This window comes from Lineus longissimus, chromosome 1, assembly GCF_910592395.1.
Source record: "Lineus longissimus chromosome 1, tnLinLong1.2, whole genome shotgun sequence".
In the NCBI taxonomy this organism is placed as follows: Eukaryota; Metazoa; Nemertea; class Pilidiophora; order Heteronemertea; family Lineidae; genus Lineus; species Lineus longissimus.
This window is the reverse complement of record NC_088308.1, coordinates 29,027,398-29,050,505: the sequence shown is the minus strand read 5'-3', so window position 1 is coordinate 29,050,505 and position 23,108 is coordinate 29,027,398. Positions and strand designations below refer to the sequence as shown.

The 23,108-nt window shown below is 43.2% G+C and overlaps 4 protein-coding genes across 4 annotated transcripts; 3 read left to right on the top strand and 1 right to left on the bottom strand.

The window, feature by feature from the left end:
* Positions 1 to 6,914: 6,914 nt before the first annotated feature.
* LOC135482919 (ATP synthase mitochondrial F1 complex assembly factor 2-like) lies at positions 6,915 to 9,860 on the bottom strand. Its single transcript, XM_064763404.1, has 8 exons — positions 9,726 to 9,860; positions 9,171 to 9,218; positions 8,829 to 8,974; positions 8,566 to 8,663; positions 8,245 to 8,325; positions 7,864 to 7,976; positions 7,546 to 7,661; positions 6,915 to 7,322 (listed from the first exon to the last, which is right to left on the bottom strand). The coding sequence occupies exons 1-8, from the start codon at positions 9,847 to 9,849 to the stop codon at positions 7,191 to 7,193; spliced, it is 858 nt and encodes a 285-aa protein (XP_064619474.1). The 5' UTR covers positions 9,850 to 9,860; the 3' UTR covers positions 6,915 to 7,190.
* Positions 9,861 to 9,968: 108 nt separating this feature from the next.
* LOC135482910 (preferentially expressed antigen in melanoma-like protein 7) lies at positions 9,969 to 13,244 on the top strand. The gene is made up of 5 exons (XM_064763394.1): positions 9,969 to 10,037; positions 10,526 to 11,009; positions 11,285 to 11,443; positions 11,890 to 12,065; positions 12,235 to 13,244. The coding sequence occupies exons 2-5, from the start codon at positions 10,553 to 10,555 to the stop codon at positions 12,994 to 12,996; spliced, it is 1,554 nt and encodes a 517-aa protein (XP_064619464.1). The 5' UTR covers positions 9,969 to 10,037; positions 10,526 to 10,552; the 3' UTR covers positions 12,997 to 13,244.
* Positions 13,245 to 13,564: 320 nt separating this feature from the next.
* On the top strand, positions 13,565 to 14,763 carry LOC135482902 (small ribosomal subunit protein mS34-like). The gene is made up of 2 exons (XM_064763386.1): positions 13,565 to 13,826; positions 14,221 to 14,763. The coding sequence occupies exons 1-2, from the start codon at positions 13,644 to 13,646 to the stop codon at positions 14,590 to 14,592; spliced, it is 555 nt and encodes a 184-aa protein (XP_064619456.1). The 5' UTR covers positions 13,565 to 13,643; the 3' UTR covers positions 14,593 to 14,763.
* Positions 14,764 to 17,184: 2,421 nt separating this feature from the next.
* LOC135496471 (FMRFamide-activated amiloride-sensitive sodium channel-like) lies at positions 17,185 to 22,575 on the top strand. Its single transcript, XM_064785810.1, has one exon. The coding sequence runs from the start codon at positions 19,520 to 19,522 to the stop codon at positions 21,410 to 21,412; it is 1,893 nt and encodes a 630-aa protein (XP_064641880.1). The 5' UTR covers positions 17,185 to 19,519; the 3' UTR covers positions 21,413 to 22,575.
* The last annotated feature ends 533 nt before the right edge of the window (positions 22,576 to 23,108 follow it).

The following is a 23,108-nucleotide window of genomic DNA, read 5'->3' as shown; positions in this document are numbered from 1 at the left end:
ACAAAAACTGACTGTTCAAACCTCCTTCTACTTACTTCACTTGGTTGTCGATGTAGACCCTTACACTATCGCTCTTGGAACAATCAGCGGAGGTCGCATTATAATCCAGGTGAAACCTATCGAAGTAGAGGTTGACTGGCGAGGGGTTGGGGGACTGGTAGTCCGGGGACTCTATCTCCCAGAGACATGAAGCATCTGGAGGGTATGGCTCGGGGAAGTTGGGTGTGGCTATCTCGCCTGGCTTTCTTATCAAGCCGCTGCACATCCATTCTGAAGACCATGGAAACGATAGTCTGAGTATAGTGTGTTTTCAACGACAACCACCCTGTCCCTGGGAAGGTTCTTGTCATCTTATCACATGCATCACCAAGACTTCTGGACTCACTAACATGCCTTGTGGACTCACTACCAAGTCTAGTGGACTCACTTCCAAGCCTTCTGGAATCACTACCAAGCCTAGTGGACTCACTACCAAGCCTAGTGGACTCACTTCCAAGCCTTCTAGACTCACTACCAAGCCTTGTGGACTCACTACCAAGCCTAGTGGACTCACTACCAAGCCTAGTGGACTCACTTCCAAGCCTTGTGGACTCACTACCAAGCCTTCTGCACTCGTTATGTTATTTGAAATCAATGAGTTTCGATGAGTTCGGGCTCAACTTATCTTATCACTTTTGCTTTGGTAAGAGATGAATGAGAGTTAGGTGTCAGATGGAATATAGCACCAGTCTCTGTAGTGGCCCTAATGACAGGTGCTTGGCGTGAGAGTCACTCCCTGGAAAGACTCGCCATCGGTATTTTGGGAAGACAATTTACAGGTCATTCCTTCTAATAAAGCGTCGAGGACGACATGTTGATATCATGATGTATTTGAAGTGAAGCTTACCAGATGTGTAGAAAGCCCTGAATCCCGTGTCCTGCCTTGCCAACCCAGACTTGAACACCACTGTCATTTCGTTAGTCACCGAGAGATAGGTATCGGGGTTGAAGCAGAGTCTTCCCGAAGACTGGGGCAAGAACACTTCAACATAGTCGGCGTTTGAGCAGAGGGATGGGTTGGCCACCATGCGTTCGATACTCAGATGGGTGAAGGTCAAGCGGATGACTCTCCCGGGCGTTGTGCGGATAATCCATTTACAGGTCTCCTCTCTGAGGTATGGCCTCGGCCAGCCGGGTGAGGCAATGTCACCTGTCTCAGCTGTTAGTGTGAGGGGATCACCACACTCTGAAGTAGGAATTTGTCAGATCAGGAATCAGCAGCGCAGTCCTAGCTCATAGACGAAAAGCCTGATTCTGATAAGATGCACAATTTTGTCATCTCATTAAGATTCTTGTATGATGCCTCATTCTTTTACAAATACATATATGCGCCTAACAAAAGAAGCTTCTTTAGACTCTTGCCGTTTCCAACTGCGCCAAACATTGGGCTCCAACTGAAGAAGACTTGTTAGTGATTACATGTTACCCATGACTGTTTCTTCCGGGAAACCTACCAAGAATTGGCTTCATTTCAAAATGTGTTGTTGGAGTTGAATAATTCGTCAACAGTCCATCCACATCGCTTCCTGTGAGACTGCTGAGGAAGCAGGATTGGTTGGCGATGAGGTAGTCGAAGGAGCGACAGATGAACCTGTCCTCTTTCAGGCATCGCTTAGCGCAGGACTCGGCCGTCTGATTGAACAATGTCTCCTCGGGTATGTTCAGGCTGGCTCTGGCTGTCGGGTAGAAATACTTCATGTGCTTCACTGAAAAGAGGATTGTCTGTCAATTCTGAACTACTGTTAGTTTTAGGCCCGGTTATTAGGTAGCATTTCCTCCGAGTGTTTGCTGGATGAAGATCTGAGGATGAAATGTGGAAAGGTGTTCAGATTGAATACGCTAACTTCATCAAGAGGACCAGTGTATTGTCTCGGCTGGAGAGAATGTCGAATCGAGATGCCTTTGGAACACCAACTGATCTACTTGACTAATCCATGTATCTCGTTATTGCATATCAGAGGACGAAGTGTAAATTGATTAGAAGTGCTTGTCATCTGAGGATCAGATTATGCATTGCCTCCATGCAAAGACGTTAATTGGTTATTGATGCACGTTTACGCTTTGATTACTGGTAGAGGAACGACTATAGAGACAGAGACATAACTCTCATCTGATACTTACATAGCTTCTCGTAATGCAGAACCGGTTGTCCGTATCCCGACGTCTGGAATGCCTCAGGGATGTCGCTGACTGAATACTGACAAAGCTTGCACTGCTTCAGCTGGAGGACGTAATCAAAGGACTTGCACTCGAACTCTGTCTCGGTCAAACAGTAGGATGCACACTGCTCCAAGTCGACACTGTTGTGTTGTTTCGTGTTGTGACCTTCGATCGCCCCGAAGCCGTAGGTGAAAAAGAAGGACAGGGTCCCATCTGAAATACACGTTCAATTAATCATGACTGAAATTGATCAGTCTGTTCATTAAACATAAGACAATACTTCTGCCTGTAACTGTAACCAGACCAGCATTAGGCAAGTTGCGACAAGTTGTCTTACCATAGTTGTCTTACCATTTGGTACAACCAAGGACCACTAACTGTATATATCTGTGTGGACAGCAACCTTACCGCAGGGAGGTTTGATGAACGAAACTTGGGTCTCACTTGGGAAAGCTTATGACGATTACTTTTTCTAATGTAGATAACTTTGAAGTTGTGCCAAACTTTCGCATTAGCAATCCGATAGAGACGGAGAGATTTTACCTGTGATCCTCTCATACACATCCACCCCAGACACTTGCACGAGTCCGCCATTAGTGTAAGCGTTCTGACTGCTCAAAAAGCACACCTGTGTCCCATTGCGCATGTCATAGTCAAAGGAAAGACATTGGATGGACGTCTCGTAGTAACACCTCCTGGCGCACTCCTCTGGGGAGACTCCCAGCACGGTCAGGTCATTGGCTTTGTAGACCATGTGATCAGGGACCCGGTTGAAGAGGCTGCGGAAATTGGCTGTCAATAGAGTAAATGGGAAATGTTAAGTGAGTTTTCGATTGAGATTGAGAAAGATATTGGGTGTCCTTAGCGTACAAGACGAAGTTAGTGTCGGGAACACACACACAACTAACGTCATAATGACGGACAACCACGCTCTGATAGGATATGCGCGAATAATGTAGTTATGCCTTTGAGAAGTTTATACGGCTACAGGTTGTACAGTCCATGTCCATGTCATGAGATCCTAAACGTAACGTTGCCTTTAACATTAGCTTGCAGTTGGAAAGCAGTTGAATCGTCGCCTGCCCCTCTCCCCATTTTGTTTCACTTACTGATGTAGAAATCCCAGCCACTGTCATTAGATAGCGTCAGCGTGGAGCTGTCTCCTCCATAGTCTTCACTGCTTGAAACACACGTGTCTGTAGTGTGCTTGAAGTTGAAGCTCCGGCAGTTAAAGGCGGTCTCGGAGGCACAGCGCTCGGCACATGATACCACTGTGGTCACCCGGACAGTCTTGGATGAGGTGTACTTTGCCCGCCTGTCCGGGATTCGACTATAGAGACTCAGGTACGTCGCTGAAAAAAATTGCTATTTTCTTGCTCTTTTTCTTTAAGTACCCTGTTTGAGACAAACGTACCTTGTTGTCTATTGATAAACATGTCCATTGGCTACATCCTCTCCCTTTTTTAAATGTAGAACGTTTCGGGACTGTTGGATGTGACATTGTCTTTGAAATAGTAGTTTAAAGATAATGACTCGCATGCAATGGGAGTGCTGGCCGAAGAACATCCAGGGACGTTCTAAAGACCACTACATGGGATTCGTGTTCAACATATCTATGCTGTCAGTGAGTTTTGTGGAAAAATCTCAAATGTTTTTGTAAAATCGACTCACCTTGGTCCGCACAAGAGCTACTGAAGAGAAATAGCGAGACTATCAAATTGAAATAAATCATGGCGTCTACGCGAAGCTCTGTTGTTCAGTAAAAACCGCCCTTGCCAGGCCTTTGTTAGGTGTTTTTCTGATTAAAATGGAAAAGGTCTTTTAGCTAACTGCATTAATTCCGTGGGATAACGTCGAGTCGATGACCAAAGATAGGCCCGTACCATTCACGTTATCTGACAAGAACTGATTATCAAGATACCCCGGGTCCAGAGAACCGGGGCAGGGTTTCATCAGATAGGCCGCATATCTATATCATAATACTATAAGGCGGCTCGCTAAAGTGCCATTTGGGGGTCGTGTTTCGTCTCGAAATTTTGCACGTTTGCAGGTGATATGTTATCCTGATGCAACGTCATGTTTATTTTCGGAAATTTACTTCAGCGGAGCAGTAATGAGGGATTTTTAATCGGACACGGTCAATTCTCCTTACCACTCACGGAAGCCAAGTCATTGCTGTTTAGTTATGCAGGGGATTAATGAATCACCTGCACTCCCTGTGGGGTGACTAACACTACCGGCCTGTTGAACGGCTGGCTGTGGGGGGGGGGGGTGATTGGAACAGCCTGTACACGTGTTGACCTGCTGCACCAAGGTTAATGTTATTTTCAATCCACGATTGTAGGTCACCTGATCTTCGAGATTTCGCGGGGAAAGAAATTGTAAACAAACGTATGTGTGCAGTTCAAATGTAAACAAAAATGTATTTTTGGTACTTTCGGTCGCTGGACTTGGGTTTTCCCGCAGTAAGGAGCTGGGGTCAAATTGGTGGTCTATTGTTTATGGGTGCTGTGTTAGCCAGAGCTAACCCGTGATAATAAAGGTTACCATGGTATGTTTATGTGCTCACCACAGCTCTCAATACTTGATCTGAAGAGGAGCGCTGAACCTGAAATGGCCTTATCAAGGAGCTGCTCACGGTGCTGAACTTCTAGCTTGCCTGTCGAGTAAGTGCCTTGCCCGAGACTTGGCTACATGTAGGAGGATCACACATTTTAAAGTTTTAGTAGTGATAGTGCAATTGGTTCGAGCCATTTGGAGGCCGACATGTGAAGGCCTATCTGGGTACTCCCTCTTCTCCGTATAAAAAGGCGCATATTGCTGACGAAGGAACGAGGCATTGTCTCATCATCTCTATCGGACTAATTGATATACTTTTATACGCATACAGCACGCCACAGCTAGGTCCGAGTCTGTGGACAAATGGTTGGTTTAATTTGTCTCTTCGATATGGCTCCTTTGATATTGCATTAGATGTTTATTGCAATTCAATCTAATCAAGGTATAGCCCATTTGAACCTGCCTGCGCCACGGGTACAATGCTAGTAGATACTTAACATTCATGCCAGTCAGGTAGATTACATCATATATCTCATGCAGGCTATGAGCTTGTAGAAAAGCACCATTTTAAAGGGAAAACGGCTTAAATCTTTTTTACAGGTACGTGGGCCCCAAGAAAAAGGATCAGGGTGGCTGTTTTACGATGAAGCAAATAAAATTGTAGGGTTGGGTGATTGAACTAACAGACATTAGTCGGTCAATTTAACAAATGCAAGTACTTCCGATTTGCAGGACCTCTGACCTGTCTTTAAGATAGGGTGTTCCCCTCTACACCATCGCCCAGAGCTAGCACTGAAGCTTGCCTCTTCAGGATAGATTGTTCCCCCAGTTCACCATCGTCCAGAGCAAGCACTGACCAAGATACCTAATTTGCATTGAGTGAGGACAGAATACGGTGCAGCTGTCTCTAGACCAGTAAAATAAGCTTCGATCCGCTTCGCTGTTCACTTACAGGGGGCTAGGCCGGTACTGTCTCATTGGCAAAAGTCATTTCTGAAGAACACGGTCCTCCCCAGCAAAAATATAACACAGGGCCACGGTATATAAACCCGTATGAAACTTTCCACATTTTACGAGTCCGTTACTGTTAAGTGCTGCCATCTGAGCTAAGTAATTGTAACTAGGCTTTGAATGAAATTTAGAAAATCCCGCCCGTTTTTCGGGCGGGGGACGATTTATAGCATGAACCCCAAACATGCTTTTGTTGACAGTTAGATCACAGCTTATCTGAACTAAACTTACATACCACGACCTTTACATGTTGTGCCGATTCTCTCAGCACCGAGTCCACTGGTATTAACCCCATGACGCTATCTGAACGTATAGAGTAAAGTAGAAGTAAGGTCATTCACTCCAGACGACCACATGTGTGGTATACAGGAGGTCAAATATACATATATATATATGGCGTATATCTATATATTACAACGTGGTTCATTGAAAGTGTTTGACTAAATATTCATACATTCTGAAAAATGACATGCATTCGCTAAATCACGGCTTACTAACATATCCGGTCTATCGTCTGTGCTGCCACGTGTTGTATTAATGCACTAGTAACAAAGGATTCTGATAGAACGTAGACCGCGCGACAGGAGCCCCACGGCCAAGACGGGGGCCCCACGGCCAAGACGGGGGCCCCACGGCTAAGACATGAGTTGGGATAAGGTTACTGTGACCGGGTTTCTGAACCCAGTGATCCCAGGTCAATGGACCAGTAATCCAGCAAGGCACATGATCGTACTGTCGAAGAATGCAGGGGATCGAGGGTAGAACATGCCCTGTGCATTAATATTCCGAGACCGGATAATCTTTAAAGGTATTATGGAGGGACAGTGACATCGTTGGTACGATTGCGACTGCATAAGGAATGCTGCAACACACATGGTCCCGCCTGTTACTTTACAGGCACCGCTTGTTGGAGACAAGTCAAGTCACCAACTTGGCACTACCTTGTCTTGTCCTACAATGACACTAGTAAAGTCACAACCTTCTTGTGACGACAAGAAGACAAAGTGTGAAAAGATGGCACTCCAGTTTGGTAGGATTCATATCCCAGTGAAGCAGTTTGGAATGGCCATAATCCTGTTTGCTCACGACTATGCAGGTCATACAATACTGTCACCATCTTTTCAAAACAAACGAATTAATGCATATTCTTTTTTCAACTTTTATTTTGAGTTTTCTAACATTTGATTTACAAAATGTACAAAATCAATAAAAACAATCAACAATCACTCATCTATGCGCAAGCACAATCAAGAAGAGATGGACAAAATCTCACAGCTGAAGTATCGGTAACTCGCACTCAGTGGGGCTGTAATGTCTTGCATAAGACTGTCCTTGTGACTCCTCTTTCAAATCACTTGTGGTTCTATCCTTGCAGAATAAATACTCCCAGTCTGATAATGTCCCAATCTGTCTCTGTCTATCTAACCTCCTTTATGCAATGTCTTTGAACTTTCACTACATAAATGAACGAATAAAGTGGCTGCTGCTACTTTTGTTTGGAGGTCCATGAGATCCACATCATGTGCCCACTCGACATTTCCCCATCGCTCAATCTGAAATGTCAAACAGAATAGTGCTGTGTGGTCATACTAGCATTCCACATCCAGGCCACATTCAGACTTCAGGATGGAAACCTTCACTAATGAACAATCTTATCTTCTCAATAAATTCTGTGCAATAGCATCCTTGTGTATGAAATGAGGACAGCAAATATCTGTTGTTGACTTTCAATCGGATCAAGTTGGAAATCTAGCATTCAAGGCTTTTTCCACCTACCTGAAACTGGAGCTCTAATCTTGCCAGAGATACGGCAGTCTCCACCCCTATATGTCTGTCCAAGAGAGCAAATCCTAAGACTGCAGACTTGAGCAGTTCAACCACTTGTTGATAGCCTGTAAAGGAGGATGAGCATGAAATAAAAAACAGACCCGTGGTGATAGTGAGTCTTCACTTCACAACTAATGATAAGACATGTGTTCAGGTTGTGACACATATAGACATCATTTACAGCTGTATCCTCAGAATGGACAGTGGATTAGTTTGGTTCCCAGACAATGACAGTAAAATACATGACTGTGGCCACTTTAAACTCACCTATTATTGCCCAGTCTGACTGAGATAACAAATGTTGGTGTAAGACATTCCTGGTGTTCTCAGGAAGCTCAGATGTCGACAAACCGCATGTGACAGGGACGTTGATGTTGTACCTGAAAATGGTGATAAGAATGTGACATAACAACCAGGGCCCAGTGGTTAGAAAGTATGTTAGCCTACAACGTTGACATGTTGACATGTTGCTTTATGTACAATAGGGTGCACATAGATAAAATAACATCAATATATTTTTACAACATATAAAGAAAAGTCTTGGCAATTTTATTATGATTGCAGGAAGTCACGGCACTTTAGAGATTAACAGTATGACCTGCAAGACGGCACAGGTCACTCTCCATGCACTTGATCAAACATACCAACCTGTCTTCCATCCAATCTATAAAAGGAGACCATTCTTGTTCTTGCCTTTCTGCTAACTCTGGTGGCTCATCAGTGCGGTAACTGAAAACAAGAGGAGAAGTGATGAATACTAATATCGATCAATGATAAACAATATCACACAAACAACATGTGTGACAAGACAACCTCATACAGTTATGAAATTGAATGGTCTTTGTCTGCGACATCACACAACTCTTGAAATGCCTTTTCCAGCTTCAGATCCTACAGATGATGTCGAGGCTTTCTAAACCATACATGTTCTTTCAGGAATAAAGTTTGAACTCATGTTGAAGTACTTACCAGATAGTGTCAGTGTTGAGATACTCTAAAATGCCTCCAGCAACAGTCGCCTTGTCCCTCTGGGTTGGCCTGTCAATGGCAGTGTTACAGAGGTGAGTCTGGAAGAGAATGAATTATTAGAGTGAAATAAAACAAACCTACCATATCACTTTACTTGAATACCATTGAAATACTTCTAAGATATTTCATGGTTTCCACTATGACATGATAATCTGATCTAATCAGACAATACCCAAGAATGAAGTCAGAATCTAACAACTCACCAGATGCATGGTGTGTCTCCTGATGACATCTTCCTGAGCATCCCATTCAGTCTCAACTGCTAATGCTAGGGCTTCATTGGGAACCACAAACAACTTCCCCAGTGGAGTCTTCAGCTTCCTTTGATCCAGATTCACTTCGTATCCCCCTGCAAATTCAAACAATTCGTATTATACCGGGAAGAACTTACATAATTTCTAGATGATTTACCCTAACAAACTTAGGTCCAATACAGCCGTTATGAATTCCCACTGCAGATGCAACAGCGTGAACTTAGGGGGAACATAGTTATTACACCTTTACCATAATGAAATCTATCTGGTACCAGTGATTGACTGACTTACCATTATTGGCTTGTGAGATGGATACATTCTTGTAAAAGCGTTTCACCTCTGCAAAATAGAATACAAAGAACATGTTGACGTTGATGCTGTCTTTAGAAATTGATGAAAAACAAAGTCCTGACATAGCCCAAGGACTAGGAGTCGACGATTCGTTCGATTTTGATAATTTTTTGTCAGTATTCTTAGAATTTTGTGTACTATTGTTCCAGTGAAAAAAATTTCAAAAATAGTTGGAAATAAAAAAGTTTTTTTGAAAGGGTTTTTTAATTGGCTCATTACATAATGAAAGACTCATCTCATGCATTCGCATTCCTGTCATAATGATTAGATAGAAAAAAAGATTTCTGATAATATCCTGAAAACCGCATTGGATTATTGGTGCGCTGTTTGGGAGATATTGAATGAAGAAGGTGTTGATATTAATATTATTAATATGATCAGGACTGTATGTAGCCTAGCCTGCAATACATAACATACATGGGCAGGCCCTAGACATACGAGCAGATCACAAAACATTAAAAAAGATCACATCCAAAGCATCATATTGCAATTTACCTTTCACACTACTATAGCTTCGCTTTATTGCTTTTGTGTAAGGGGTTTTTAAACTACACGAAACCTGAAAAAGAGATACTTTAGGGGAAAATCTATAACTATTCGTTAGACACGTTCTAATCATGGGCGCAGACATCTTGCAGCTTCGGGTAAAAAGTCTGGAATTCTCGTCGCTGATTCGTCAATAATTCTCGAAAAGTAGTTTTTAATTTTTTCGTTAGATAGCAGCACTACTGAAAGTCTCCTCGATTCACGGTATAATTTGCCTACCGTCCATATTGGAAACGAAAAGTCAACATCAGACTATGTCAGGTATTGCATCTGAATAAAGTGTTCGCCTATCAATTGTCTTAATTGTTCATTAAGCGTTTAGCTCCAGTCATCTTGAGAAAGAAAACTGGGTTTTTTTCCCTAAGAAAGGCTTGAATCGGAAGAATCCATTAGACCAAAAATTCGTCATTCAAATTCTGGGCTATTCATGTTCATTCATACTCAAGTCACTCAAGTTGGACTGGATTGATGAAGGGTATGGTCATCCTTGTACTATAGCATCCTTCTGAGTGTCCACCACTGGCATTGCCATTGTATCGGCGCCGCCCCAGAGACATGCAGCAAGGCCAAAGATTTAAGAAGAGTAAGATCCTTCCTTTTCCCTGATCAGCTCTGGTGGTTTTGGCTACAAGACTTACGTGACACATGCTATTGCTACACTTATTACAACTGCTAAATGGGCATATCATTTTTATGCATATTTTCTTATCCACAATTTGGTGAATAACTCAATATTGTTTTTTTTGCAGATGCTTTGATTGGGGAACAGAGACAACATGGATACCACTTTCTTAAATAACTGTAAGGGGGCACTGTACCCTGTGAATCTTGATGGCACCTGGTCAGACATTTCCAGTGGTGATAGATGGGTCACACCCCTTCTTGACCTGTGCTCAGAATGCATCGTCAAAGATAGCACAATGACGAAGAACACTTTAGACGTTGTGCCCAATGATCTCTTTGTCAACTTGATGAGGGCTGCACTCCTAAAGGAGAAGGACCGAGCTATCAGTGTTATTCTTTCCCATTGGCCCTGGCAGTCCCTTGTCTTGAGCAAGTTTGTATCTGATGAAAAAGACCCAGTGACAATTCTCTACAATAGGAATGTGCTGGCTTGGAAGACAAGGAGAGCGATGAAATACACAACTTGCTTGGTTACAAACTTTGTGGACTGTTTAAAGAAACGAGCACCGACAAGATTGAAGTATTTGGATCTAACAGGATTTCCAGCTGGTAAGAAAGTAGGATTATAAGGACAAGTTTAGCTTGTTACATTTTCCATTTCAGGGTAGGTGATGTCTCTCTGAAAGAACCTAAAATAAGCCCTAATTCTAGGCACTGCAATGTATGAAGTCAGATGGGAGGGACGAGAAAAAATGTGATTTATCACACAGAAAGAAATGAGAGAAAGATCGCAAGCCCGAGAAGAGCCTCAGTTTGGTTGGAGCCATAGCTTTCACCTTTGTTTGCAAGACATGAAACCAACGAGATGTTTTCTCTTTTTCCAGCTGAAGTTGTTACCCATTACCTGTGCACCCACTGCCTCTTGATTTCTAATGAGAGTCGTCAGCGGGAGATCATCCACTTGTACAATGAGACAGCTAGTCAGATACCACACCTTGCCACCAATAAATACGACTTTCGACAAACATTTCCAGATGAATCGTGTAAGTAGGCAGATTGTTCTTTGAGACATCTCTAGAGACAGTTGTTACTGTTAGAGAAGACATCACCAGAAGTCTTCATGTCATCTACCACTGTACTGTCATGGAAGTTCGACAGTTAGTAGGTCAGTGTTGGCAGCCCCTCACTGTCAATGTCTTGAAAGTCAGGCGGCTCTGGGCTGTGTTCACAGTAGGTGAGTGTTGGCAGCCGTTACTCTCATGGAAGTTGGATGGATCTGACCTGTCTTGACAGTACAGTTGTAGGCCAGTGATGAAGATGTATGGCAGTCAGTACAGCTGATCAGTGACCACAGCCCCGGCAGAAGTCAGAACAGCTCTGGACTGTGTTTACAGTATAATGTAGGTCAGGCTAGAGACAGATGTCCTTTATTCTATCAGTATGCATGTCTTTACTGAAGTGTTGATATATCCTCAATCCTCAATTTCAGTTATGATAAAGCTTGATGTTTATGTCAAGACAGAGGAGATTATGAAAGAACTAGTGAAGGCATTACAACTATCGAAGCTTGCAGAGACTAACCTCAAAGTTCTTGTGGACAAGGTTGACATCTCTTGCCTTGGGGAGACCAGTGTTATGATGCTTATGGATCAACTCAATGAAGAGGTCAGTGTACATGGAAAGACTGTGTCAGATTATGTCTGTTATAACATTGTGCAGTTGACAGAAATTGCCAAAGACGTTCCTACTTGCAAGATAAGGAGAGACTAGTGTGATATCAGTTATTTTCATCCTGATTTTCAGTACTGAGCCTTGTCTTTCTCTTGTTTTGAAGGTTGCTACTGGTCTTCGCCTACAATTCACGTCGCTCACCGGTGATAGCCTCATTCGAATGCAGCCATCCTTCTGTCGACTCACGAATCTCGTCAGCTTGGATCTTTCTTGTAACAGTATTGTCCTTCCTCATAACCCTAAAGCTGTGGAGAGTTTGTGTGCCATATTCAAGGAGTTACCGAATCTACAAAGATTAGACTTGAGTAATAACTGGGTCCGAGAGAATGTACGGCAAATTCTCTCGGCTGTGCAAAGCCCGTTGTTGTACCTTAACCTGAGTGGATGCTGCTTGAAGGAAGTGGACCTTGTTTACCTGGCGAGCTCACATCACATCACAACTATTGAAGAATTGGACATCGGTGAAAACAACTTGAGCACATGTTGCACTAGTCTTACCAAGGTTCTCAAAGCTTGTCAAAATCAGGTTCGAATTGTTGAAATGGAAGGTTGTAAGTTGAATGATGCCAACTTAGCCACCTTGTCCCCAGTATTACAGACGTTCTCGAGGCTCCTGTACATCAACCTGACTGATAATAGGTTTACTGCTGCTAATGTGATGAGCTGTGTCAAGTACTTTGCTGCCCTCACATCCCTGTGTGCTCTGAAAATGACTTTCCCAGTCGACTTTGAGGATTTCAATGTTTATGAAGAGGAGCTGATGGAGGCTAATGTGTGGCATAAGACAGCATTTTGTTTGAAGTTTGAACAGATTCTTCGCTCCAAAGGTTCACTGGCTCGACTTGCATTTACTGACTATGAATAAGGGGAGTCTTCTTAAGAACGTCATGCTTGGACGATTTGTGTGGTTTAAATCATACATCCTCTACAGACTCTGACAAAACAAATCATCTTTGGACAACACATTAAATGGGTACAAAGCATGCTTGTCCCTGATGTTGTGCCACTGAATAGTCCAAGCTGGGTAATAGCTGTATTCTGTCATTGACCAATCAAAGTCCTATTAACGTATGCAAATTGCTTGGAACAAATAAATGATTTCATTGCTTGTAACAGTGTTGTTTTTGGAATCATTTTGGAACTGACAACCATAGTTGTAAACAACTTTGCCCTATCCAGCAGGAAGAGTCATTTGCCTATGCATTTGCCCCATCAATCAAAATAGTAAATTGATATCACATCGGACTACACTCCAGACGCAGTGGATCGACTTCTTCCTGTCTCAATAAGGAAATACGATCAGGGTGACGAAATGGACTCCCCCAGGAGGATCGAGTCCACCATCGGCCCAGCTGATGTTGACTCAACCAGCTGGTTATCAATGTTCTTTCCAGAGAGGATTGCGGCCGAAATGGAAAGAATCCAAATTGTGGAGAAAACAATTTGCATATGGCTGCGACCATGAAAACGTGACCTTTCAAAAATTTCTCTAATATTTTCGCAGTTTCTGCCATGTCTATCCAATATATTGGGCGCTCAGCCGGTATATATTACGGCAAGACACTGTATGAGATATTGTGTCAGCTGAAAAATTTTGGAGTCGGTCGAATGGTGATCAGGGAGTCGTTTTACAATCGATATCCTGAACCCTCCTACTACACCATCACAAAGTCCACCCCTGACATGAGTGACAAGGTGAGTTGTGATCCATTCAGCTGTTTTTGTTCTACTTAAGTTGCCCGAGACAAGAAAGAGGGGAGTTTCGTCGTTCATTCTGCGTACCTTTTGATGATTAAATGTGTTCAAAATCTCACTTTTCATCCATCTCGAAGTGTTATTGTTTGTGGGTAGGTGGCAGCACTTACAACGAATTTACAACGCTCTTCGGGCCTGGTTGTGCCTATGAAATTTGGTAGTGATCGAGGAGGCATTGGACAAATGTTGGAAAGTTACCTCTGTATAGCATAAGGCTGGTGATTGTCTTTGGCCATTTGATTGGATGGGGAAGAGGCCAGAGACAAAGAATGACAATGGTAAAAGTAATGAAATGATAGACCAGAAACGTAATCTCTTCATCTCCCCTTTCCAGACTCTCCGTCATGGTCGCGCATTTGCTAAGAGGGTGTTCCGAGGTGTAAAGATTCCAGAGGAGGAAAGAATCACTACAGGCTACAAGCCAGATTGGAGGCTAATACACAAGGATGAGGAGGCTGAGATAAAGAAGCAAGACGCACCAAAGAGAGAGCCAAGAATAATCCCAAAGGAGGTGGATTATCCACCACTGCTCGGCAGAATGCTAATGCAAGAAATGAACTTGTTGACTCCACCCAAAATGGAGATAGTCCCAAGAGAATCAGTTTTGAACTTATATGTGCGAGAGGACAGGACAGACCAGTTACCCATCTTGTTTCCTGAGCTTGTCAAATCAAGTGAAAGTATTGGGAAATCTAGTGAGACTTGAATCTAAAAACAAATCATGATGGATGAACTTGGTTCCTCAAGTGAAAGACTTGCCTCAAAGACAGTAAGGACATTTGCCTGTGTTGTTTGGCTGATGTGCTCATTGGACTTGTAGTTTGATAGACAAATAATTGTTTGTTTACATTTATCAATAAAAATGTGTTCTAAATCAGTTTGAGGCTCACTTTGTTAACTGCACAGATATCCTTAAGCTGTTTGTGACTCTTGACAGGTTCCGCCCTACATGCATGCCATGTATCTACATGCTGTAAGGAAGACTGTTATTGACTTCACCAGTATCTGAATTGCCTTATGGTCGTTCGGCCATTCGATATCAAGTATTCCAAGAGGGTTGTCAACATGGGAATGTTGCCTAGGATACGGCTAATCAACACCAACCCTGAGCTCCATTTTCCTGGCCGTAGCTTCATATTGACAACTTGTCGTAGAGAGTGCGAGAGTGGATCGGACGTAGAATTTCATCAATTCTTGGTAAATCAAGTCTTTTATCGACTCGGGACATTTGAAACAATTCTGCTGAAGACAGACTGGTGCTGCGGAATGTAGTGGTATGATTACCAGTACATGTAGCTTATTGCTTATGGTCCAGAGTGGTATTCTTTCGGTATGTCGACTGTCTTTAGTTTTTTTACCGTGGCACTATCGTTGGAAAGATGTATTTGTATTGTGCTGGCCTGTAAAGACCTTTGGTATCCTGTCCTTGGCATCTAACTGTATGTAAAGTGCATAAGAAGGCATTTCTTCAGCAAACTCCGGAACTCTGATATTGCCTTTCTATTAATGAGAGTAACGACCGGGTCGTTGTAGTCGCTAAAGGAAGTCATGATACTAATAGCAATCAGGCCTAATTGATGGTTGCTGTCAGTGAAGTGATAAAAGAGGCAACCTCCATATGAATATTCAAGCCTCGTGAATAGATAAACCATAGAGCACATTATCTGACACCACAATGGAAGTGTGAGGACTGGGTCACGCTGCATGGTAAATGGTTTCGTTGACCACTTGCATTTTGTTATAAAAGGGGATGGTGATAGTGGCCTTGCTCTTGCTGATGGAAGGCTTTGCCAGCGATAGCCACTTCCTCGGAAGAAAAGGCTCCCGAGATGCTCTAAGATACCTACGGCTGAGAATGTTGATGATTTCATTGGCTAGGTTCCTCCAGAGATTCATTTTTTTATACTCCTATCTCCTACCTCCTACTCAGGCCTATAGTGGATCGCGTGCTCCTTCCGAAAAGGTCGAGTCAAATCGGTTCAGTTTCCGCCGTTTCGTCCTGATGTCGATCATGTTACGCTTTCCGTTTCTCCACCAACAGTCCACCCGCTATAGGCTACTCCACCAATATAATAATGTCACGCATTTATATAGCGCTGCTCAGTAACGGAACTGTTAAAGCGCTGTGGGATATCAAATTATTACCCCGGCCGGTCTCCACAGAAATCAATCAGGGGTTTCAAGGAGCAACCAGAAGGCGTTCACTTGAACTTGACCAGTCGGGGAACCAAGGAGTGACTCGGCCGGGAGTCGAACCCACGACCTCCTGATCATGAGGCCGCTGCCCCCTGCCACCAAGTGATCGATGCGACTGTAGTTTTCTTCGCGCTGTTCATTGAGTCCACTACGACAAATCGGTGGGATGTCTCATGTGTGTGGTGATGTTTCACGCGTGTGGTGATGTTTTCCATAATTTCCCTCAGGAGTACTTTGCGCCAGGAATTTTGTTTCTATTTGCCTCGGGACCACATTGATCCTGAATATTTGAATAGCGACAAAAATCACTCGACGTTAGATCGCCGCTCGCACAACGGTCCGTCAACGCCGGAACGATCGGCAAATGAAGCTATTTTTGCTTATCATTGACTCTGATGACATATCGATCACCGTACAGTTGAAGATCAAAAGAATAATATCATTCGATAAAGGAATAGATAGGCACCGGTAAGCATTAAGTAGGTTAATTAACGAACCAGCTGCTTTGACAGACTACCATGGACGCAAAATAATATACATGTACTTGAAATAACACCTGGGCTGAGCTTTTGCTGAGTTGAATACAACGCCTAATGGATTGATACGCATGTATATTGGCCATAAAGGATGCCACCCTTGAACCTTAAGGTCACTGGTTCGAGTCTAGACCAAGGTCTTGTTTACATCTAATGGATATTCGTATAATTCAGAATGTTATTGGATCATTTCAACTAACTCTACTAAGCGGATGGGGAAGAACATTGGGTCATGCAGCTTCATTGCGACTCCCATTAATCGACCATTCAATGATCAAGTCAAAAGATAGCTATTTAGCAGCCTTCGTACTTCTTTCGGATGCAGAAGAACATTGCTTTCACCTCCATTGAAGCTACAGGTAATGAAGTGACTGGAGCTATTTCAGTTTCAGCAGCGTGAATCACGAGGGCCATGTGAGGCTAATAAAAAATGACAACCGCTGATGGTTGATGGGCTTCTCAGTTTCAAAAACATCCCCAAGGTGAAATGTGGCGGCTGGAAAAAATTATGCTTCCAAGGCTTTCACCAATGTTACCTGAGTGTTACCTACCCCGATAAGTGAAGGTAACGTATTTTACGAGACTGTACCTCCGGCAGTGAAGTGACATTGGCGTTCCTAGTGTGTACAGTACAATGTACGTTGTTGGCGGTTATAGAAACCTTTTTTTGAAAAACTACTCTATTTGAGCAACAGTAGCAACCTGTAATCTCGGGAGGATTTTCAAAGCTTCTTCTTTTCCTCTTCCTTCCGGTATGCAAGGACGTATGCATTATCTGTTGGACACACGATAACTGTTTCTTCTTAGTTGGATATACAGTCCGATTTTGTGACCGTGCCCGAATACGGCCGTTGGTATTCAAAAGCGTGTCCGTGTGTTCATAGCTCGTTCCAATACGGACATTTGATGAATATGTATAAGTTTGTCTCCCAGGGAAGCCTGGTCAAAGGAACGTGAGCGAACTACTGCAGGAACACCGCTGAGAAAGGCGATCATGGTCAGGTTAAGCGTCGAGCCGGCGGATCTGATGTCGTTCAAATGCTTGAGGCGTCCGAGAACTATTACTGATCACGATCCGTCCGCTGCGAACGCTGAGCAGCTCGCTCTGACTCGGGCTCTGAAGGGAAGGAAGATACTTGGAAGCGTTTTGCCCATTGATCTCAACCAGTTGACTGTAGCCACTTAGTGAAGGAAAGCAGACATTCTTTGGTGGAAATATAAGACTTGTGTTGAGGAAACACTTCTAAATTGTTCACGAGTATCTCAGAGATGGAATACTTCTCAGAGCGATAAAGTTTCTTTGTTAAGACGGTTAACCTCGCGGCTGCCTACTTGACAGATTGAACGAGGAGCCGACCCCGGGTACTAAGAGATTGGATTCTGTGTCAGACTAGCTGCTCTGTGCCAAAGGCTGTCTGGGGAATAAAAAGTCGTGAGCTGAAGGAGAAGGAGAAAGATAACTTTTTGCATACATGTCAATCTGATCATTTCTGGGATACTCGCTTGATCCCGTACTATAACTCAATGAGGACATTGATGCGAGGAAATGAGTGTTTATCAGAAGGGATTTATCATCACACCTCGTCGACGTTTAGTGTTATATATTGAGACAGACTGTTATCTGCTTTTTATTGTTCCTTTGGGACACATTAGTTCACGGACCCCACATTACTTTTGAAATCATCACAGCCAACTGATTGAACGAGACATTCGTTAGACTGGTTGTGGACCAATCAAATCTAAGGGAGTGTCGAATCGATGCTTTTGCATGGATGTTCAGGATATAAAGTGCTGCCGGTTTGTATGAAGCTTCGAGGTATATGTACAGCTACAGATACCTTAGGACGTATTCTTTCCGAGGCTGACTTAAGAAAACATTTGCTATCAGATTCTGTGAGCGACTTCTATCATCACGGCTGGGTTACCGGTAGGTGGAAACTATTGCTTCGACAAAAAAACTCTGGTTTAGTGATCTGAGCTTGCAAAGGAACCCCAACTGTCAGAACAAAATTTGGCTCATTTTGTTTGTTTCGTAAAAAAGCATAACAAGAACTCTTGCCTACTTGTGTCTTATCCTGTCAGTCCGTTAGCGTTCAGCAGAAGTCTGCGTGGTTGCTATTAAACCGTGGCTTGCAATTCATAGACAAGGAGAGATTGGCTAACTATTCGCTATATTTTCGGATATCAACACGAAATACTAGTTGGCCTGAGTTGTTTATTGCTTAAACGAATAATGAACTGGTGAGAATCGGACATATATTTGATAGTTGGACGGAAAGTGATTACAAACCATACGTTCTGTCAATGTTGTGCCAGAGGCTTACTTGAAAGTAATACAGTGGGAACGAGAATTTGCACTGGGTCATTTACGTGTTATTATATTGAGGATTACTTTAATGAAATCCCAGTCAGTGTTTTTGAGCGCATCACGTCAACAACGTCCTCGACTGAAGGATAACATTGCAGCGGATATTGCACTTTTCATCATTGTCCCGACGGAACCGGTCTAAGCTATGGTGACATTGCTGCAGCTGCCCCATGAGTCGCGCGAGAATTAGTTACTCTGTTTAGTGCAGTGTATCACTGGCAGAGAACAGTACCAGTGTTATCATACATTATAAATGTTCGTTGGATTATTGATGATATGTCAGACACCAGTTACAAACAGATTGGAAGCAGAAGATAGTCAAGCCGAACATTGACCTCGTCGAGATTTCTTGCCGTCATTTCATTCAATAGTGACACTGGAGCTATTAAGTGAATCAAATTGTCTGAACAATCCTGGTGAAGCTACTGCTTATCGGATATCATATGAAATATCCCGAACCCTTAGGCGCTCGTTTCGTTTAGAGAATCTTACGTTCTGTAGGTTCCGGTTCCGGTGATACATCAACTATAAACATGGCAGGAGATGATAAACTCAAGGCACCCAAGAAGAAGTATGACCCCACCAAGCCGCCACAGACGGTAGGACAGTGTTTCCTCAAGTTCTTAATGACGACGTCTGTCCGGGGCGTCGGCAGAATATTCAAAACAAAAAGTCGTCTGCTGATGATCTTGTGGACGACTGTTGTGTTGGCATTTCTAATCTTATCCATTTACCAGGTTAGTGAGATCATAAGGGGGTACTTCCGTTACGATACCACTCAAGAACAGAGAATCCGAATCCCGCGAAAGATTCCATTCCCTGATATCACGCTTTGCAATCTTCAGCCGTTTCGGAGGCAACCTCATTCGGTGCCAGGCCAGATCAGCGATGCGGAGCTACTCGTGCTTGAGTACTTTGACAATGTGACGCGGCGCATGAAGGAGTACGGGAAGGGCGTGACGGGGGCATTGGACTGGGATCGCTCGGACGCGCCCTTCCACCATGATGCGGAGGATCCGACTGATAAGGAAGGAGCCAAAAACAACCCTAACTTCTCTAAGTATGATTACTTCGATCCTGGCGATGGGGAACCAGAGGAACCAGATGTCTATTATGACGAAGGCGACGATGTCCAAGGCGAGTCTTTGAAACAACAGAAAGAAATCATCGATAGGAGCACTTTGGAGGGGATTTTATCGACCACTGCTGCCATATATCAAAATGTTAACCATACCATGCGCAACAAAATCGGCCACGAGGCGAACATGATTGGTCACTGCGTGTTTACGGTTCAGTCCGGGCGGAGATTACAAACGGACAAATGCGACATTCGCTTGTTCAAACACCCGCAGTATTTCAACTGTTTCACCATATCACGTGACCAAACAAAACCTGGCACCATCTTAGATCTGTCGCTTGATCTATTTCTCGATGATGAAATTCACTTATTTTACCCTGAAATGTATCGCGTTGATAAGGCATCGCAGCTACATGGCATTAAGGTTGTTGTCCATGAACCTGGTTCCTTTCCTAATATCGGCAAGAAGGGTTTCAATGTGCCTCCTGGTATGGCCGCTAACTTTTACTTAATCACCAAAAGGTGGCAAAACCAGCCTCCTCCATACGGCACATGTAGTCATGAGAACGCTGACAAACGCATCAAGACGTGGGATGGCAAGGTTTTTCGATATGAAAAAAACACTTGTCAGGACCAGTGTATTCAGGAACATATCAATAGTAAGTGTCACTGCGTGGATGCCGAGTTGATTCACCCGCGGAATAACACCAAGGGTCTGCCCTTCTGTGTGGGACTCAGCACAGATCTTGGCTCAATACTCAGAAGGGTCGCCTGCATGTATGACTTTAGATTGCGGCCCCCGATAGCTTGTCTTGAATGCACCCTTCCATGTCATCGGTACGACTATGGTACCACTGAAACCATGTCAGAGTGGCCGCATGAATCCTTTCATTTACCACTCTACACAGGTATCAAGAATAAACGTAACATTACACTGGATGAACTTGAAAAAATTATAAAAACTAAGGAAGAATTTAATCTCCATGATCCTGAAAGGCCTTCGAAATTCAACCCGACTAAAATAACCGATTCCAAAAAGACTCTGATGGACACGGATAGCTTCCAAAGAAACTTCGTTTCTGTGACAGTACAAAAGGAAACATTTGAGGTGAGCATCGTCGAGGAGAAGCCGGACATCTCACTGGCGAAGCTGTTGAGTAGTGTCGGTGGAATCATGTGTTTCTGGCTGGGCATCACTGTCATCACCACCATGGAGATCGTCGAGCTTATCTATGATCTTATCATGTTCTGCTTCGATAGACGCAGCAAGGAAGGTGACAAGGACAAGACTAGTGCTGAGGAGACGCCCATCAACGACACAAATGCGGAGACAGCTACGAAGGTTTAACGGGGAAGCATTGTCAATGGGACAAGAAATAGACACGTATTCCGAGCCTCACGAAAGCTCAGCTGTCGTGTGGTCTTTTGTGTCATGAATATCTCTTTCGTTACAAGGGTAATTGAGTGAAGCGGTTTTATATGTGTGAATGGTAAGATTTTCGACAATTCTTATGTAGGTAATAGGAAAGACCGAAGAGGGCCAGGCTCTGGCATTGCTTATCTCTTCCCTGTAATGGTGTATACTGCTGTATAAACTGGCGACTGCTTTGTGAGTGATAATTTTGATCTTGTTTTGGGCTTGCAATTAATGCGTGTAGCTGCTAACGATATTGTTTAAAGCTTTGTTGTGATTATTGTTGTGTGTTTATCCGCCCATATTTGATACTACTTGTGTATTATTCACTTAGCATCCTCTTCCATCAAACAGTCTAACTCACATTGTAACTTCATATTGGAATCGCTGTCTTTGAAAAGAAACGGGAGTGACTTTACTAGTGGCTAAATTCTTGTTCTTCTTCTGATTTCGTCTGTGCCAGTCTCGGATAAAACTAAAGTCACTCTTCAAACATAACTCCGATTATGAATGTAGATCAAGTTTTTTAAAATGTCCTTGTCTACATCGATTTTATAAAAGTAATTAAGTTGTCCATTTGGGTTATGTCATGAATTATGTTACCAATTACAACGAATATTGTACATGAAAATCGATTCCTGTGCAAATAGCATGTCAAACATCAACTAGCTAAACGGAGAAATCCAATCCAATGCTTTGATTTATAGGCCTTAACTCTGCACATGTCATCATAGCTTTTCCAATGAATACCTCATGTTTTGCTTTTTAAATGGCGTTTTCGTGTATTATTTAGTATGATTGTGCTTGTGATTTGGAGATCAAAGCGAATCGTCAACAAGACGATTATTTGACCATTATTTCACTAGGTCAGACCGCTTAATTCGCCAATCTTTGGGAAAACAAGATTTTATGGGATACGGGATCAAAATCAATCCTAGGCCTTCCAATCGAAGTTTGTGAGCCATGAGGGCGAAGAACATCAAACGAATTTGGGTAAAAGTTCACAGCGGTATTTCATTGATGAATGACATGCCATATGTTTGATGTGAACCTTCAACAAACATGAAAGTATCATCAAAGAACAGCGGTAAAACAAACATATACATCTTCATACTTGTTTATCGACAACAAGTCCCCAACCGGTGACTAATGTCCTCCTTTCTTCAGCCGCAGAGTCACGAGATGACAAATCGCCGATCAAGCTAACACAGTCTCCACTATAGGCGACTCTGGGGAGTCTGGCAAGTTGTCCTATCCATCTTTCAGCGCAATGACGCTCCTTTGAAAGGCCTGTCAAACAACGGACGCCTTTTCCACTTTGTCAATTCCCTGCTGCACAAAGAGGCGATCACGTATGACGAATTGTTTTCGTATGTTTGTCGACCTGGGAGAATACAAAGAGAGATCGAATCATTAATCACATCTCGAACATGAACAGCTCTAACACTTCATCATACATGAAGCAACACAATTTCAGCACATGGGCTCACTATTGATGAGGTTTCATGAAAGCCAGTGTTCATGAGCCTGTCTGTACGGTGGCCCATAGAGGACATGCGTTTATTTTCAATATATTAGAATATTTTTTTTTTTACAATGCGTTTTTTTTCTCTCGAATTACAACCGCCGT

Excerpts from the sequence above, each read along its gene's own strand:
- LOC135482919 (XM_064763404.1), bottom strand. The coding sequence starts at position 9,849 with ATGATTAGAACGTGTCTAACGAATAGTTATAGATTTTCCCCTAAAGTA. Across the intron at positions 9,219-9,725 it reads AAGCTATAGTAGTGTGAAAG|AGGTGAAACGCTTTTACAAG; the intron begins GTAAATTGCAAT and ends TCTATTTTGCAG. Across the intron at positions 7,323-7,545 it reads GATTAGAGCTCCAGTTTCAG|ATTGAGCGATGGGGAAATGT; the intron begins GTAGGTGGAAAA and ends TTGACATTTCAG.
- LOC135482910 (XM_064763394.1), top strand. The coding sequence starts at position 10,553 with ATGGATACCACTTTCTTAAATAACTGTAAGGGGGCACTGTACCCTGTG. Across the intron at positions 11,010-11,284 it reads TCTAACAGGATTTCCAGCTG|CTGAAGTTGTTACCCATTAC; the intron begins GTAAGAAAGTAG and ends CTCTTTTTCCAG. Across the intron at positions 11,444-11,889 it reads AACATTTCCAGATGAATCGT|TTATGATAAAGCTTGATGTT; the intron begins GTAAGTAGGCAG and ends CCTCAATTTCAG.
- LOC135482902 (XM_064763386.1), top strand. The coding sequence starts at position 13,644 with ATGTCTATCCAATATATTGGGCGCTCAGCCGGTATATATTACGGCAAG. Across the intron at positions 13,827-14,220 it reads CCCCTGACATGAGTGACAAG|ACTCTCCGTCATGGTCGCGC; the intron begins GTGAGTTGTGAT and ends TCCCCTTTCCAG.
- LOC135496471 (XM_064785810.1), top strand. The coding sequence starts at position 19,520 with ATGGCAGGAGATGATAAACTCAAGGCACCCAAGAAGAAGTATGACCCC.